Here is a 20167-nt window from a genome sequence, read left to right as displayed (position 1 = left end):
ACAGACAGAGAGAGACAGACAGAGACAGACAGAGACAGAGAGAGACAGACAGAGAGACAGAGAGACAGAGACAGAGAGAGACAGAGAGAGAGACAGAGACAGAGAGAGACAGACAGAGAGACAGAGAGACAGACAGAGAGACAGACAGACAGACAGACAGAGAGAGACACCAGAGAGAGACAGACAGACAGACAGAGAGAGACAGACAGAGACAGAGACAGAGAGTACAGTATGCTACCAGACCTACCTACAGTACAGTATGCTACATACCACAGTACAGACAGACAGAGAGACATACCAGACACAGACAGTATGAGACAGAGACAGTACAGTATCACATACCCCACAGAGACAGTATGAGACAGAGAGACAGAGAGACAGAGACAGTACAGTATGCAGACATAGACACAGAGACAGAGAGATGCTAGAGAGAGACAGACAGAGAGAGAGACAGACCAGACAGACAGACGCAGAGAGACAGACAGACAGACAGAGAGAGACAGACAGTACAGTAGAGTACTACATACCTACAGTACAGTATGCTACATACCTACAGTACAGTAGACAGACATACCTACATACAGTACACCTACAGATGACTACATACCTACAGTACAGTATGCTACATACCTACAGTACAGTATGCTACATACCTACAGTACAGTATGCTACATACCTACAGTACAGTATGCTACATACCTACAGTACAGTATGCTACATACCACAGTACAGTATGCTACCTACCTACAGACAGAGAGCGACATACCTACAGTACAGTACTCTACATACCCAGACAGTACAGTATGAGAGACATACCTACAGTACAGTATGACATACCTACAGTACAGTATGCTACATACCTACAGTACAGTATGCTACACCTACAGTACAGTATGACAAACATACCTACAGTACAGTACAGAGAGAGACTACATACCTACAGTACAGTATGCTACATAGAGACAGTACAGTATGCTACATACCTACAGTACTACACCTACAGTACATACCTACATACCTACAGTACAGTATGCTACATACCTACAGTACAGTAATACAGTATGCTACTACCTACCTACCTACAGTACAGTATGCTACATACCTACAGTACAGTACTCTACATACCTACAGTACAGTATGCTACATACCTACAGTACAGTATGCTACATACCTACAGTACAGTATGCTACATACCTACAGTACAGTATGCTACATACCTACAGTACAGTATGCTACATACCTACAGTACAGTACTGCTACATACCTACAGTACAGTATGCTACATACCTACAGTAGGACGCTACATACCTACAGTACAGTATGCTACATACCTACAGTACAGTATGCTACATACCTACAGTACAGTACCTACTACATACCTACATACCTACAGTACAGGATGCTACATACCTACAGTACATACTCTACATACCTACAGTACAGTATCTACATACCCTACAGTACAGTATGCTACATACCTACAGTACAGTACTCTACATACCTACAGTACAGTATGCTACATACCTACAGTACAGTATGCTACATACCTACAGTACAGTATGCTACATACCTACAGTACAGTATGCTACATACCCAATACATGCTACAGTATGCTACATACCTACAGTACAGTATGCTACATACCTACAGTACAGTATGCTACATACCTACAGTACAGCTACCAACCTATGCTACATACCTACAGTACAGTATGCTACATACCTACAGTACAGTACACTACATACCTACAGTACAGTATGCTACCTACCTACAGTATGCTACATACCTACAGTACAGTATGCTACATACCTACAGTACAGTATCTACATACCTACAGTACAGTATTCTACATACCTACAGTACATGTTACATACCTACAGTATACATACCTACATACCTACAGTACAGTACAGTATGCTACATACCTACAGTACAGTATGCTACATACCTACAGTACAGTATGCTACATACCTACAGTACAGTATGCTACATACCTACAGTACAGTATGCTACATACCTACAGTACAGTATGCTACATACCTACAGTACAGTATTCTACATACCTACAGTACAGTATGCAACCTACCTACCTACAGTACAGGACGCTACATACCTACAGTACAGTATGCTACATACCTACAGTACAGTATGCTACATACCTACAGTACGCTCCATACCTACAGTATGTTACATACCTACAGTACGCTACATACCTACAGTACAGTACGCTACACACCTACAGTACAGTATGCTACATACCTACAGTACAGTATGCTACATACCTACAGTACAGTATGCTACATACCTACAGTACAGTATGCTACATACCTACAGTACAGTATGCTACATACCTACAGTACAGTATGCTACATACCTACAGTACAGTATGCTACATACCTACAGTACAGTATGTTACTACCTACAGTACAGTATGCTACATACCTACAGTACAGTATGCTACATACCTACAGTACAGTATGCTACATACCTACAGTACAGTATGCTACATACCTACAGTACAGTATGCTACCTACCTACAGTATGCTACATACCTACAGTACAGTATGCTACATACCTACAATACAGTATGCTACATACCTACAATACAGTATGCTACATACCTACAGTACAGTATGCTACATACCTACAGTACAGTATGCTACATACCCAATACTACATACCTACAGTACAGTATGCTACCTACCTACGCTACATACCTACAGTACAGTATGCTACATACCTACAGTATGCTACATACCTACAGTACAGTATGCTACATACCTACAGTATGACCTACATACCTACAGTACAGTATGCTACATACCTACAGTACAGTATGCTACATACCTACAGTACAGTATGCTACATACCTACAGTACAGTATGCTACATACCTACAATACAGTATGTTACATACCTACAGTACAGTATGCTACATACCTACAGTACAGTATGCTACATACCTACAGTACAGTATGCTACATACCTACAGTACAGTATGCTACATACCTACAATACAGTATGCTACATACCTACAGTATGCTACCTACCTACAGTACAGTATGCTACCTACCTACAGTATGCTACATACCTACAGTACAGTATGCTACATACCTACAATACAGTATGTTACATACCTACAATACAGTATGTTACATACCTACAATACAGTATGCTACATACCTACAGTACAGTATGCTACATACCTACAGTACAGTATGCTACATACCTACAGTATGAAAGTTCTGCGTCTATATTTAGTCCAGCAGGGGGTGCTGTAGATCTTTCTATTTTCCAGCCTTAGATGGCTGTGACTTCTCATGACTTGGTTTAGTGTTTTAGCTGGTGTTCGTGTTTTTGAGTGTGTGGACGAATGAACCTGTGTGTGTTTCCCCCTCCCTCCCTCCCTCCCTCCCTCCCTCCCTCCCTCCCTCCCTCCCTCCCTCCCTCCCTAGGGTGTGGTTCTACAACAGGACACTTGCTAATGTACACACACACACACACACACACACACCTTCTCCCACATGAGGGTTCCCAGGACACTTGGAGACAGACTGCCTCACTAATGCATCCTGGGAGATATTATCTGTGTGTGTATCTGTGTACATTGCGTTGTGTGTTTATACATTAAAACTGTACAAAAACTAAAACAAGGGAAGCCCATTTCCCCCATAAAACATATTTGATCACATTCCTATACAGTAGTGATTCATATTACAACAATGGATACCTTCCTGCACACACACACACACACACACACACACACACACACACACACACACACACACACACACACACACACACACACACACACACACACACACACAGGCCTGAAACGAACTCTTGTTATTATGCAGTTGCCAATTTACCTAAATTTTTTATTCTGCGCTTGGAAACAAAACACCATGAGGCTCTGTGTCTCTCTCTCTGTGTGTGTGATAGAGGTGGTGGTGACAGATCTAGCCTCGCCCATTTCCTCAGAAGCCAAATATCTCAGCGTTGGGATGGCGGGGGGGTGCTGCCCTGGCAACCAGAGCGGGAAATATCACGAAGAGGAAGTAACATTCCTTAAAAACCCTCGTCTTTAGGTCACTGTCCTTAAACGATCTCTCTCTCTCTCTCTCTCTCCCTCCCTCCCTCCCTCCCTCCCTCCCTCCCTCCCTCCCTCCCTCCCTCCTCCCCACCCACCCACCCCTCTTCTCCCTCTCTCCCTCCCACCCTCTCTAAATAACGAGGTAAGAAACATTCCTCTCCTGTATGTAGTCCCTCTGCCTCTCCCTCCCTCCCCTAGGCCTGTGGCGCGCTGATGACCGATGAGGTCATTTCCTCCTCCCTGTATGAGTCCCTGGGCATGCTCCGTTTTGATTCCCTTGTCTCCCTCCCTCTCTCTCCCTGAGCTCTGACTTCTCTGGAGGATCTCCCTAAAAACACACAAACACTCCAGTTAAGCTCTGCCTCTACACTCACACAGGAGAGAGGAGACCGATGAGGACTGGTTGTATGAGTCGTGGGCATGCTCCGTTTTGATTAGCTTGTGGTGTGCGAGCCTCTGAGCTCTGACTTCATGGAGGATGCTGGGAGAAACACACAAACACACCAGTTAATACACACACACAGAGAGGGAGTTAATACACACACACAGAGAGAGAGAGAGAGAGACAGAGAGAGAGACGCACACACACACACACCAGTTAATACACACACACCAGTTAATACACACACACACAGAGAGAGAGAGAGAGAGAGAGAGACAGAGAGAGAGACGCACACACACACACCAGTTAATACACACACACCAGTTAATACACACACACACAGAGAGAGAGAGAGAGACAGAGAGACAGAGAGAGACGCACACACACACCAGTTAATACACACACACAAACACCAGTTCTCTCACACACACACACACACACACACACACACACACACACACACACACACACACACACACACACACACACACACAATGTAAGATAAAGAGATTCAGGGATAACAGAGAAATATCTATTCCACCTGTCTGATGTTGTGAGCTTCCTGCCGGCCTGTGGTGGTGATGATGATGATGATGGTGGTGGTCGTCGCCAGCGACGGTGCGGTTGACCGCGATTGGCTGAGGCAGGTGCAGCGGGGAGGAGGGGTAGAGGATGGACAGGGGTTGCAGCATGACCTGGGACAGCATGACCCCTGAACCCTGGACGACCCCGGGTCCGGAGCCTAACAACACAGGGTAATGGAGGGAGGGGGCGGGCTGGGGGGAGGAACGACTGTACGGGGAGGAAGTGGAGGAACAGGACGAAGGGGAGGATGAGGAGGAGGAGGGAGAGGGTCGTTTGCTGACCGACAAGTCGACTGGTTCGAGTTGTGTATTTGAGGTGGGGTTGGCGGACTGGGCGTGTGTGAGTGTGTGTGAGGGGGAGAAGGTGTGTGTGTGTGCGTATTGTGTGGGGTGGTAGGGGTGAGGGGTGAAGATCACGCTGTTCACTACCGAGGGATAAGACTGGTAGAGAGACTGATGGAAGGAAGGAGAGAAATAAGGAGAGGAGGAGAGAGAGGGAGGGAGGGAGGGAGGGAGGGAGGAGGGAGGGAGGGAGGGAGGGGAGAGAAAGGAGGAAGGGGGAGAAAGGAGGAGGGGAGGAAGAGGGGGAGGGGGAGGGAGGAGAGAGAGAAAGAGAGAGAGAGAGAGAAGAGGAGGAAGGAAGGAGAGAAAGGAGGAGGGGAGGAAAGAGGGGGGAGGGAGAGGAGGGAGGAGGAAGGAAGGGAGAGAAAGGAGGAGGGAGGGAGGGGGGGGGGGAGGGAGGGAGGGAGGGAGGAGAGAAGAGGAGGAAGGAAGGAGAGAGGAGGAGCGGAGGAAAGAGGGGGAGGGGGGGAGGGAGTGAGAGGGTATTTCATTTTCATTCTTTCAAACAAAAAACAAACAATAATACAAGCTTGGTGTGTGTGTGATGGTGTGTGTGTGTGTACCAATTGTATGCAAATGTCCATCATGAAGCATTTCTCAAGAAAGGGAACCAGTCTGTCTAGATGTGTGTGTGTGTGTGTGTGTGTGTGTGTGTGTGTGTGTGTGTGTGTGTGTGTGTGTGTGTGTGTGTGTGTGTGTGTGTGTGTGTGTGTGTGAGAGAGATCTACTGTATGCCTAGAGAGTAACATGTGCAGTTAAATGGTTGGATGGAAACACACACCATCACACCCACACACCATCACACCCACACACCATCACAGCATCACACCATCACACCCACACACCATGACACCCACACAGGGCATGAGTTGGGGTGGGTTGTCTATGTTCTTTGTTCTATGTTATATTTTCTACGTGTTTGGCCTGGTATGGTTCTCAATCAGAGGCAGGTGTCATTCGTTGTCTCTGATTGAGAACCATACTTAGGCAGCCTTTTCCCACCTGTGGGTTGTGGGTTATTTTTTCTGTCTAGTGTTTTCGTCACCTTACAGAACTGTTTCGGTTTCATTTCATTCTCTTTGTTATTTTGTTTAGTGTTCGGAGTTTAAAATTAATATCATCATGAACGCGCACCACGCTGCACATTGGTCCGATCCTTCCTACTCCTCCTCAGATGAAGAGGACAGCCGTTACAGAATCACCCACCACAACCGGACCAAGCAGCGTGGTACTCAGGAGCAGAAGATTTTAGACGGCAAGGGACCCTGGGAACGGGCTGGGGAATATCGCCCCCCAGGGAACGGGCTGGGGAATATCGCCCCCCCAGGGAACGGGCTGGGGAATATCGCCCCCCAGGGAACGGGCTGGGGAATATCGCCCCCCAGGGAACGGGCTGGGGAATATCGCCCCCAGGGAACGGGCTGGGAATATTGCCCCCAGGGAACGGGCTGGGGAATATCGCCCCCCAGGGAACAGGCTGGGAATATCGCCCCCAGGGAACGGGCTGGGGAATATCGCCCCCAGGGAACAGGCTGGGGAATATCGCCCCCAGGGAACGGGCTGGGGAATATCGCCCCCAGGGAACGGGCTGGGGAATATCGCCCCCAGGGAACGGGCTGGGGAATATCGCCCCCCAGGGAACGGGCTGGGGAATATCGCCCCCCAGGGAACGGGCTGGGGAATATCGCCCCCCCCAGGGAACAGGCTGGGGAATATCGCCCCCAGGGAACGGGCTGGGAATATCGCCCCCAGGGAACGGGCTGGGGAATATCGCCCCCCCAGGGAACGGGCTGGGGAATATCGCCCCCAGGGAACGGGGGCTGGGAATATCGCCCCCAGGGAACGGGCTGGGGAATATCGCCCCCAGGGAACGGGCTGGGAATATCGCCCCCCAGGGAACGGGCTGGGGAATATCGCCCCCAGGGAACGGGCTGGGGAATATCGCCCCCAGGGAACGGGCTGGGAATATCGCCCCCAGGGAACGGGCTGGGGAATACCCCCCCAGGGAACGGGCTGGGGAATATCGCCCCCCAGGGAACAGGCTGGGGAATATCGCCCCCAGGGAATACGCCCCCCCAGGGGAATATCGCCCCCAGGGAACAGGCTGGGGAATATCGCCCCCAGGGAATATCGCCCCCAGGGAACAGGCTGGGGAATATCGCCCCCAGGGAACGGGCTGGGGAATATCGCCCCCAGGGAACGGGCTGGGGAATATCGCCCCCAGGGAACGGGCTGGGGAATATCGCCCCCAGGGAACGGGCTGGGGAATATCGCCCCCAGGGAACGGGCTGGGGAATATCGCCCCCCCAGGGAACGGGCTGGGGAATATCGCCCCCAGGGAACGGGCTGGGAATATCGCCGCCCCAGGGAACGGGCTGGGGAATATCGCCCCCAGGGAACGGGCTGGGGAATATCGCCCCCAGGGAACGGGCTGGGGAATATCGCCCCCAGGGAACGGGCTGGAGAATATCGCCCCCAGGGAACGGGCTGGGGAATATCCCCCCAGGGAACGGGCTGGGAATATCGCCCCCAGGGAACGGGCTGGGGAATATCGCCCCCAGGGAACGGGCTGGGGAATATCGCCCCCAGGGAACGGGCTGGGGGAATATCGCCCCCAGGGAACGGGCTGGGGAATATCGCCCCCAGGGAACGGGCTGGAGAATATCGCCCCCAGGGAACGGGCTGGGGAATATCGCCCCCAGGGAACGGGCTGGGGAATATCGCCCCCCAGGGAACGGGCTGGGGAATAACGCCCCCCCAGGGAACGGGCTGGGGAATATCGCCCCCCAGGGAACGGGCTGGGGAATATCGCCCCCCAGGGAACGGGCTGGGGAATATCGCCCCCAGGGAACGGGCTGGGAATATCGCCCCCAGGGAACGGGCTGGGGAATATCGCCGCCCCCAGGGAACGGGCTGGGGAATATCGCCCCCAGGGAACGGGCTGGGGAATATCGCCCCCAGGGAACGGGCTGGAGAATATCGCCCCCAGGGAACGGGCTGGGGAATATCCCCCCCAGGGAACGGGCTGGGGAATATCGCCCCCCAGGGAACGGGCTGGGGAATATCGCCGCCCAGGGAACGGGCTGGGGAATATCGCCGCCCCAGGGAACGGGCTGGGGAATATCGCCCCCCCAGGGAACGGGCTGGGGAATATCGCCCCCAGGGAACGGGCTGGGGAATATCGCCCCCAGGGAACGGGCTGGTGAATATCGCCCCCAGGGAACGGGCTGGGGAATATCGCCCCCAGGGAACGGGCTGGGGAATATCGCCCCCAGGGAACGGGCTGGGGAATATCGCCCCCCAGGGAACGGGCTGGGGAATAACGCCCCCCAGGGAACGGGCTGGGGAATATCGCCCCCAGGGAACGGGCTGGGGAATATCGCCCCCAGGGAACGGGCTGGGGAATATCGCCCCCAGGGAACGGGCTGGGGAATATCGCCCCCAGGGAACGGGCTGGGGAATATCGCCCCCAGGGAACGGGCTGGGGAATATCGCCCCCAGGGAACGGGCTGGGGAATATCGCCCCCCAGGGAACGGGCTGGGGAATACGCCCCCCCAGGGAACGGGCTGGGGAATATCGCCCCCCCCAGGGAACGGGCTGGGGAATATCGCCCCCCAGGGAACGGGCTGGGGAATATCGCCCCCAGGGAACGGGCTGGGGAATATCGCCGCCCCAGGGAACGGGCTGGGGAATATCGCCGCCCCAGGGAACGGGCTGGGGAATATCGCCCCCCCAGGGAACGGGCTGGGGAATATCGCCCCCCCAGGGAACGGGCTGGGGAATATCGCCCCCAGGGAACGGGCTGGGGAATATCGCCCCCCAGGGAACGGGCTGGGGTATATCGCCCCCCCCAGGGAACAGGCTGGGGAATATCGCCCCCAGGGAACGGGCTGGGGAATATCGCCCCCAGGGAACGGGCTGGGGAATATCGCCGCCCCAGGGAACGGGCTGGGGAATATCGCCCCCCAGGGAACGGGCTGGGGAATATCGCCCCCCCCAGGGAACAGGCTGGGGAATATCGCCCCCCAGGGAACGGGCTGGGGAATATCGCCCCCCAGGGAACGGGCTGGGGAATATCGCCCCCCAGGGAACGGGCTGGGGAATATCGCCCCCCAGGGAAGCGCTGGAGGCAGCCAAAGCAGAGCGGAGGCATTTTGAGGAGTTGGCACGACAGCGCAACAGAGACGAGAGACAGCCCCAAAAATGTATTGGGGGGGGACCACACGGGGAGTGTACACGGGGAGTGTGGCTAAGTCAGGTAGGAGACCTGAGCCAACTCCTCGTGCTTATCATGGAGAGAGAGAGAGGGACCGGGCAGGCACCGTGTTATGCTGTGAGGCGCACGGTGTCCACCGGTGCGCAGGCATAGCCCGGTGCGCTACATCGCAGCTCCTCGTATCGGCCGGGCTGGAGTGGGCATCGAGCCAGGAGCTATGAAGCCGGCTCAGCGCATCTGGTCTCAGGTGCATCTCCTCGTCCCGGGTTATATGGTACCAGCCCTACGCACGGTGTCCCCGGTGCACCAGCACAGCCCAGTGCGGTCTGTTCCACCAAACTTGCCGGGCTACAGGGAGTATCCAGCCAGGACAGGTTGTGCAGGCTCGGTGCTCGAGACCTCCAGTTCGCCTCCACGGTCCGGTCCATCCGGTGCCTCCTCCATGCATCAGGCCTCCTGTGGCAGCCCCCCGCACCAGGCTGTCTCTCCGTCTCCTCCCTCCAGGGTCTCCCTCCTGTCCTGAGCTGCCAGAGACTCCCAGCTGTCCTGAGCTGCCAGAGTCTCCCAGCTGTCCTGAGCTGCCAGAGTCTCCCAGCTGTCCTGAGCTGCCAGAGTCTCCCAGCTGTCCTGAGCTGCCAGAGTCTCCCAGCTGTCCGGTGCTGCCAGAGTCTCCCAGCTGTCCGGTGCTGCCAGAGTCTCCCAGCTGTCCGGTGCTGCCAGAGTCTCCCAGCTGTCCGGTGCTGCCAGAGTCTCCCAGTTGTCCTGAGCTGCCAGAGTCTCCCAGCTGTCCGGTGCTGCCAGAGTCTCCCAGCTGTCCGGTGCTGCCAGAGTCTCCCAGCTGTCCGGTGCTGCCAGAGTCTCCCAGCTGTCCGGTGCTGCCAGAGTCTCCCAGCTGTCCTGAGCTGCCAGAGTCTCCCAGCTGTCCGGTGCTGCCAGAGTCTCCCAGCTGTCCGGTGCTGCCAGAGTCCCCCAGCTGTCCGGTGCTGCAGAGTCTCCCAGTTGTCCGGTGCTGCCAGAGTCCCCAGCTGTCCGGTGCTGCCAGAGTCTCAGTTGTCCGGTGCTGCCAGAGTCTCCCAGCTGTCCTGTGCTGCCAGAGTCTCCCAGTTGTCCCGCACCTTTGGGGAGGGGTACTGTCACGTTTTGACCTTAGTTCCTTTGTTATGTCTTTGTTTTAGTTTGGTCAGGGCGTGAGTTGGGGTGGGTAGTCTATGTTCTTTGTTCTATGTTATATTTTCTAAGTGTTTGGCTGGGCGTGGTTCTCAATCAGAGGCAGGTGTCGTTCGTTGTCTCTGATTGAGAATCATATTTAGGTAGCCTTTCCCCACATGTGGGTTGTGGGTTATTTTTTTTCTGTCTCGTGTTTTCTGCACCTTCCAGGACTGTTTCGGTTTTCGTTTAGTTCACGTTGTTATTTTGTATTTTCAGTGTTCAGTCAATAAACATCATGAACACACACCACGCTGCGCATTGGTCTGACATTTCTTACTCCTCATCAGAGGAGGACGAAGAATATCGTTACCCACACACCATCACACCCACACACCATCACACACACACACACCATCACACACACCAATACACACACCATCACACACACACCCCATCACACCATCACACCCACACACCATCACACACCCTCACACCATCACACCATCACACCTCCAGTCTCACCGTCTCCATGTCTGTCTTCAGTGGGAAGTCATACACCATCATGACTGACCTGTAGAGAGAGAGAGAGACAGGATAGAATGATTAATAGACCTGTAGAGAGAGAGACAGGATAGAATGATTAATAGACCTGTAGAGAGAGAGAGAGAGACAGGATAGAATGATTAATAGACCTGTAGAGAGAGAGAGAGAGACAGGATAGAATGATTAATAGAACTGTAGAGAGAGAGAGAGAGAGACAGGATAGAATGATTAATAGACCTGTAGAGAGAGAGAGAGACAGGATAGAATGATTAATAGACCTGTAGAGAGAGAGACAGGATAGAATGATTAATAGACCTGTAGAGAGAGAGAGACAGGATAGAATGATTAATAGACCTGTAGAGAGAGAGAGAGAGAGAGACAGGATAGAATGATTAATAGACCTGTAGAGAGAGAGAGAGAGAGACAGGATAGAATGATTAATAGACCTGTAGAGAGAGAGAGAGAGAGAGAGACAGGATAGAATGATTAATAGACCTGTAGAGAGAGAGAGAGAGAGAGAGAGAGACAGGATATAATGATTAATAGACCTGTAGAGAGAGAGAGAGACAGGATAGAATGATTAATAGACCTGTAGAGAGAGAGAGACAGGATAGAATGATTAATAGACCTGTAGAGAGAGAGAGAGAGACAGGATAGAATGATTAATAGACCTGTAGAGAGAGAGACAGGATAGAATGATTAATAGACCTGTAGAGAGAGAGAGACAGGATAGAATGATTAATAGACCTGTAGAGAGAGAGAGAGAGAGACAGGATAGAATGATTTATAGACCTGTAGAGAGAGAGACAGGATAGAATGATTAATAGACCTGCAGAGAGAGAGAGAGACAGGATAGAATGATTAATAGACCTGTAGAGAGAGAGAGAGACAGGATAGAATGATTAATAGACCTGTAGAGAGAGAGACAGGATAGAATGATTAATAGACCTGTAGAGAGAGAGAGACAGGATAGAATGATTAATAGACCTGTAGAGAGAGAGAGAGACAGGATAGAATGATTAATAGACCTGTAGAGAGAGAGACAGGATAGAATGATTAATAGACCTGTAGAGAGAGAGAGACAGGATAGAATGATTAATAGACCTGTAGAGAGAGAGAGACAGGATAGAATGATTAATAGACCTGTAGAGAGAGAGACAGGATAGAATGATTAATAGACAGACCTGTAGAGAGAGAGAGACAGGATAGAATGATTAATAGACCTGTAGAGAGAGAGAGACAGGATAGAATGATTAATAGACCTGTAGAGAGAGAGAGAGAGACAGGATAGAATGATTAATAGACCTGTAGAGAGAGAGACAGGATAGAATGATTAATAGACCTGTAGAGAGAGAGAGACAGGATAGAATGATTAATAGACCTGTAGAGAGAGAGAGACAGGATAGAATGATTAATAGACCTGTTGAGAGAGAGAGAGAGAGAGACAGGATATAATGATTAATAGACCTGTAGAGAGAGAGAGAGAGACAGGATAGAATGATTAATAGACCTGTAGAGAGAGAGACAGGATAGAATGATTAATAGACCTGTAGAGAGAGAGAGAGAGACAGGATAGAATGATTAATAGACAGACCTGTAGAGAGAGAGAGACAGGATAGAATGATTAATAGACCTGTAGAGAGAGAGACAGGATAGAATGATTAATAGACCTGTAGAGAGAGAGAGAGACAGGATAGAATGATTAATAGACCTGTAGAGAGAGAGAGACAGGATAGAATGATTAATAGACCTGTAGAGAGAGAGAGACAGGATAGAATGATTAATAGACCTGTAGAGAGAGAGAGACAGGATAGAATGATTAATAGACCTGTAGAGAGAGAGAGACCGGATATAATGATTAATAGACCTGTAGAGAAAGAGAGAGAGACAGGATAGAATGATTAATAGACCTGTAGAGAGAGAGAGAGAGAGAGGATAGAATGATTACTAGACCTGTAGAGAGAGAGACAGGATAGAATGATTAATAGACCTGTAGAGAGAGAGACAGGATAGAATGATTAATAGACCTGCAGAGAGAGAGAGAGACAGGATAGAATGATTAATAGACAGACCTGTAGAGAGAGAGAGAGAGAGAGACAGGATAGAATGATTAATAGACCTGTAGAGAGAGAGAGAGAGACAGGATAGAATGATTAATAGACCTGTAGAGAGAGAGACAGGATAGAATGATTAATAGACCTGTAGAGAGAGAGACAGGATAGAATGATTAATAGACCTGTAGAGAGAGAGAGACAGGATAGAATGATTAATAGACCTGTAGAGAGAGAGACAGGATAGAATGATTAATAGACCTGTAGAGAGAGAGAGACAGGATAGAATGATTAATAGACCTGTAGAGAGGGAGAGACAGGATAGAATGATTAATAGACCTGTAGAGAGAGAGAGAGACAGGATAGAATGATTAATAGACCTGTAGAGAGAGAGAGACAGGATAGAATGATTAATAGACCTGTAGAGAGAGAGAGAGACAGGATAGAATGATTAATAGACCTGTAGAGATAGAGACAAGATAGAATGATTAATAGACCTGTAGAGAGAGAGAGACAGGATAGAATGATTAATAGACCTGTAGAGAGAGAGAGACAGGATAGAATGATTAATAGACCTGTAGAGAGAGAGACAAGATAGAATGATTAATAGACCTGTAGAGAGAGAGAGACAGGATAGAATGATTAATAGACCTGTAGAGAGAGAGAGAGAGACAGGATAGAATGATTAATAGACCTGTAGAGAGAGAGAGACAGGATAGAATGATTAATAGACCTGTAGAGAGAGAGAGAGACAGGATAGAATGATTAATAGACCTGTAGAGAGAGAGAGACAGGATAGAATGATTAATAGACCTGTAGAGAGAGAGAGACAGGATAGAATGATTAATAGACCTGTAGAGAGAGAGAGAGAGAGAGAGACAGGATATAATGATTAATAGACCTGTAGAGAGAGAGAGACAGGATAGAATGATTAATAGACCTGTAGAGAGAGAGACAGGATAGAATGATTAATAGACCTGTAGAGAGAGAGAGAGACAGGATATAATGATTAATAGACCTGTAGAGAGAGAGAGAGAGAGACAGGATAGAATGATTAATAGACCTGCAGAGAGAGAGAGAGACAGGATAGAATGATTAATAGACCTGTAGAGAGAGAGAGAGAGACAGGATAGAATGATTAATAGACCTGCAGAGAGAGACAGGATAGACAGAGAGAGAGAGAGACAGGATAGAATGATTAATAGAACTGTAGAGAGAGAGAGAGAGAGAGACAGGATAGAATGATTAATAGACCTGTAGAGAGAGAGAGAGAGACAGGATAGAATGATTAATAGACCTGTAGAGAGAGAGACAGGATAGAATGATTAATAGACCTGTAGAGAGAGAGAGACAGGATAGAATGATTAATAGACCTGTAGAGATAGAGACAAGATAGAATGATTAATAGACCTGTAGAGAGAGAGAGACAGGATAGAATGATTAATAGACCTGTAGAGAGAGAGAGAGAGACAGGATAGAATGATTAATAGACCTGTAGAGAGAGAGACAGGATAGAATGATTAATAGACCTGTAGAGAGAGAGAGAGACAGGATAGAATGATTAATAGACCTGTAGAGAGAGAGAGAGACAGGATAGAATGATTAATAGACCTGTAGAGAGAGAGAGACAGGATAGAATGATTAATAGACCTGTAGAGAGAGAGAGACAGGATAGAATGATTAATAGACCTGTAGAGAGAGAGACAGGATAGAATGATTAATAGACCTGCAGAGAGAGAGAGAGACAGGATAGAATGATTAATAGACCTGCAGAGAGAGAGAGAGACAGGATAGAATGATTAATAGACCTGCAGAGAGAGAGAGAGAGACAGGATAGAATGATTAATAGACCTGTAGAGAAAGAGAGACAGGATAGAATGATTAATAGACAGACCTGTAGAGAGAGAGACAGGATAGAATGATTAATAGACCTGTAGAGAGAGAGAGACAGGATAGAATGATTAATAGACCTGTAGAGAAAGAGAGAGAGACAGGATAGAATGATTAATAGACCTGTAGAGAGAGAGAGAGAGAGAGACAGGATATAATGATTAATAGACCTGTAGAGAGAGAGACAGGATAGAATGATTAATAGACCTGTTGAGAGAGAGAGAGAGAGAGACAGGATATAATGATTAATAGACCTGTAGAGAGAGAGAGAGAGAGAGACAGGATAGAATGATTAATAGACCTGTAGAGAGAGAGACAGGATAGAATGATTAATAGACCTGTAGAGAGAGAGAGAGAGACAGGATAGAATGATTAATAGACAGACCTGTAGAGAGAGAGAGAGACAGGATAGAATGATTAATAGAACTGATTAATAGACCTGAGAGAGAGAGAGACAGGATAGAATGATTAATAGACCTGTAGAGAGAGAGAGAGACAGGATAGAATGATTAATAGACCTGTAGAGAGAGAGACAGGATAGAATGATTAATAGACCTGTAGAGAGAGAGAGAGAGACAGGATAGAATGATTAATAGACCTGTAGAGAGAGAGAGACAGGATAGAATGATTAATAGACCTGTAGAGAGAGAGAGACAGGATAGAATGATTAATAGACCTGTAGAGAGAGAGAGACAGGATAGAATGATTAATAGACCTGTAGAGAGAGAGACAGGATAGAATGATTAATAGACCTGTAGAGAGAGAGAGACAGGATAGAATGATTAATAGACCTGTAGAGAGAGAGAGACAGGATAGAATGATTAATAGACCTGTAGAGAGAGAGAGACAGGATAGAATGATTAATAGACCTGTAGAGAGAGAGAGACAGGAGGATAGAATGATTAATAGACCTGTAGAGAGAGACAGGATAGAATGATTAATAGACCTGTAGAGAGAGAGAGACAGGATAGAATGATTAATAGACCTGTAGAGAGAGAGAGACAGGATAGAATGATTAATAGACCTGTAGTAGAGAGAGACAGGATAGAATGATTAATAGACCTGTAGAGAGAGAGAGAGAGAGGATAGAATGATTAATAGACCTGTAGAGAGAGAGAGAGAGACAGGATAGAATGATTAATAGACCTGTAGAGAGAGAGAGACAGGATAGAATGATTAATAGACCTGTAGAGAGAGAGAGAGACAGGATAGAATGATTAATAGACCTGCAGAGAGAGAGACAGGATAGAATGATTAATAGACCTGTAGAGAGAGAGACAGGATAGAATGATTAATAGACCTGTAGAGAGAGAGACAGGATAGAATGATTAATAGACCTGTAGAGAGAGAGACAGGATAGAATGATTAATAGACCTGTAGAGAGAGAGAGACAGGATAGAATGATTAATATACCTGTAGAGAGAGAGAGAGACAGGATAGAATGATTAATAGACCTGTAGAGAGAGAGAGAGAGAGAGACAGGATAGAATGATTAATAGACCTGTAGAGAGAGAGAGAGACAGGATAGAATGATTAATAGACCTGTAGAGAGAGAGAGAGACAGGATAGAATGATTAATAGACCTGTAGAGATAGAGAGAGAGACAGGATAGAATGATTAATAGACCTGTAGAGAGAGAGACAGGATAGAATGATTAATAGACCTGTAGAGAGAGAGAGACAGGATAGAATGATTAATAGACCTGTAGAGAGAGAGAGAGAGAGACAGGATAGAATGATTAATAGACCTGTAGAGAGAGAGAGACAGGATAGAATGATTAATAGACCTGTAGACCTGAGAGAGAGAGAGAGAGAGAGGATAGAATGATTAATAGACCTGTAGAGAGAGAGAGAGAGACAGGATAGAATGATTAATAGACCTGTAGAGAGAGAGAGACAGGATAGAATGATTAATAGACCTGTAGAGAGAGAGAGACAGGATAGAATGATTAATAGACCTGTAGAGAGAGAGAGAGAGGATAGAATGATTAATAGACCTGTAGAGAGAGAGAGAGAGAGAGGATAGAATGATTAATAGACCTGTAGAGAGAGAGAGACAGGATAGAATGATTAATAGACCTGTAGAGAGAGAGAGAGACAGGATAGAATGATTAATAGACCTGTAGAGAAAGAGAGACAGGATAGAATGATTAATAGACAGACCTGTAGAGAGAGAGACAGGATAGAATGATTAATAGACCTGTAGAGAGAGAGAGACAGGATAGAATGATTAATAGACCTGTAGAGAGAGAGAGACAGGATAGAATGATTAATAGACCTGTAGAGAGAGAGACAGGATAGAATGATTAATAGACCTGTAGAGAGAGAGAGACAGGATAGAATGATTAATAGACCTGTAGAGAGAGAGAGACAGGATAGAATGATTAATAGACCTGTAGAGAGAGAGAGACAGGATAGAATGATTAATAGACCTGTAGAGAGAGAGAGAGAGACAGGATAGAATGATTAATAGACCTGTAGAGAGAGAGAGAGAGAGACAGGATAGAATGATTAATAGACCTGTAGAGAGAGAGAGAGAGAGAGGATAGAATGATTAATAGACCTGTAGAGAGAGAGAGACAGGATAGAATGATTAATAGACCTGTAGAGAGAGAGAGAGAGAGAGGATAGAATGATTAATAGACCTGTAGAGAGAGAGAGAGAGAGACAGGATAGAATGATTAATAGACCTGTAGAGAGAGAGAGAGAGAGAGGATAGAATGATTAATAGACCTGTAGAGAGAGAGAGACAGGATAGAATGATTAATAGACCTGTAGAGAGAGAGAGAGAGACAGGATAGAATGATTAATAGACAGACCTGTAGAGAGAGAGACAGGATAGAATGATTAATAGACCTGTAGAGAGGGAGAGACAGGATAGAATGATTAATAGACCTGTAGAGAGAGAGAGAGAGACAGGATAGAATGATTAATAGACCTGTAGAGAGAGAGAGAGACAGGATAGAATGATTAATAGACCTGTAGAGAGAGAGAGACAGGATAGAATGATTAATAGACCTGTAGAGAGAGAGAGAGAGACAGGATAGAATGATTAATAGACCTGTAGAGAGAGAGAGAGACAGGATATAATGATTAATAGACCTGTAGAGAGAGAGAGACAGGATAGAATGATTAATAGACCTGTAGAGAGAGAGAGACAGGATAGAATGATTAATAGACCTGTAGAGAGAGAGAGACAGGATAGAATGATTAATAGACCTGTAGAGAGAGAGAGACAGGATAGAATGATTAATAGACCTGTAGAGAGAGAGAGAGAGAGAGACAGGATATAATGATTAATAGACCTGTAGAGAGAGAGAGAGAGAGAGACAGGATAGAATGATTAATAGACCTGTAGAGAGAGAGAGACAGGATAGAATGATTAATAGATACTAATACTGCTACCACTACTGCTGCTAATACTACTACTACTGCTGCAAATACTACTACTACTACTACTGCTGCTAATAGTGCAAATACTGCTAATACTACTACTGTTGCTACTACTACTCCCGTTGCTACTACTACTCCCGTTGCTACTACTACTCCCGTTGCTACTACTACTCCCGTTGCTACTACTACTACTGTTGCTACTACTACTACTGTTGCTACTACTGTTGCTACTACTACTACTGCAGTAACTACTGTTGCAAATACTAGCTACTACTACTACTACTGCTACTATTTATTACTACTACTACTACTGCTACTATTAACTACTACTACTGATACTGCTACTATTTACTACTACTGCTACTATTTACTACTACTACTACTATTAACTACTACTACTGATACTGCTACTACTGCTACTATTTACTACTACTACTACTACTACTACTACAATTGTGTGTCATTAGATATCTCTCTGTCTTTCACTCACTCTGTCCTCTTATCTGTGTGTGTGTGTGTGTGTGTTGCCCTTGTCCAAACACACACAATCCACGTCACACACACAATCCACGTCACACACACATACACACACACACACACACACACACACACAATCCACGTCTCACACACACACACACACACACACACACACAATCCACGTCACACACACAATCCACGTCACACACAATCCACATCACACACAATCCAAGTCACACACACACACACACACACAGACACACAATCCACGTCACACACACAATCCACGTCACACACACACACACACACACACACACACACAATCCATGTCACACACACACACACAGACACACAATCCACGTCACACACACACACACACACACACACTCTACATCACACACACACGCACACACACACACACAATCCACGTCACACACACACACACACACACACACAGACACAGACACAGACACTGACACTGACACACACACACAGACACTGACACTGACACACACACACAGACACAGACACACACCCCTAGTAACTGCTGTAAAGCTGTCAACTGTACAATGGCTAGAGTAAAACATTATGAAGTTTCAGACAAAGATCACATTACATGTCCTCTGAGTGGCCAGGTGGGACTGTGTGTGTGTGTGTGTACTCGTGAGCGTGTGTCCGTGTGTGTGTGTACTCGTGAGCGTGTGTGAGTGTGTGCGTGTGTGTGTGTGTACTCGTGAGCGTGTGTGTGTACTCTTGAGCGTGTGTGCGTGTGTGTGTGCGTGTCTGCGTGTGTGTGCGTGTCTGCGTGTGTGTGTGTGTACTCGTGAGCGTGTGTGTGTACTCGTGAGCGTGTGTGTGTACTCGTGAGCGTGTGTGTGTGTATGTGCGTGTGTGTGTACTCATGAGCGTGTGTGCACGTGTGTGTGTACTCGTGAGCGTGTGTGTGTATGTGTACTTGTGAGCGTGTGTGCGTGCGTGTGTGGGTGGGTGTGTGTGGGTGTGTGCGTGTGGGTGTGTGCGTGTGTGCGTACTCGTGAGTGTGTATGGG

General features: G+C 47.7%; 1 protein-coding gene across 1 annotated transcript in view; it reads right to left on the bottom strand.

Annotated features, from left to right (window-relative positions):
• LOC135531993 (Krueppel-like factor 3) overlaps positions 1-20167 on the bottom strand; it is a 46503-nt gene that overhangs the window by 2243 nt on the left and 24093 nt on the right. The window contains exons 2-4 of the mRNA XM_064959676.1: positions 11277-11337; positions 5016-5511; positions 4547-4573 (exon numbers count right to left, since the gene is read on the bottom strand). Of these exons, the coding sequence (XP_064815748.1) occupies positions 4547-4573; positions 5016-5511; positions 11277-11330 (577 nt within the window). The 5' untranslated portion in view covers positions 11331-11337. The remainder of the gene's footprint in view (positions 1-4546; positions 4574-5015; positions 5512-11276; positions 11338-20167) is intronic.

The sequence above is a fragment of the Oncorhynchus masou genome, unplaced genomic scaffold, assembly GCF_036934945.1.
Source record: "Oncorhynchus masou masou isolate Uvic2021 unplaced genomic scaffold, UVic_Omas_1.1 unplaced_scaffold_1700, whole genome shotgun sequence".
NCBI classification, from domain to species: domain Eukaryota; kingdom Metazoa; phylum Chordata; class Actinopteri; order Salmoniformes; family Salmonidae; genus Oncorhynchus; species Oncorhynchus masou.
This window is presented reverse-complemented; position numbering and strand designations above follow the sequence as displayed.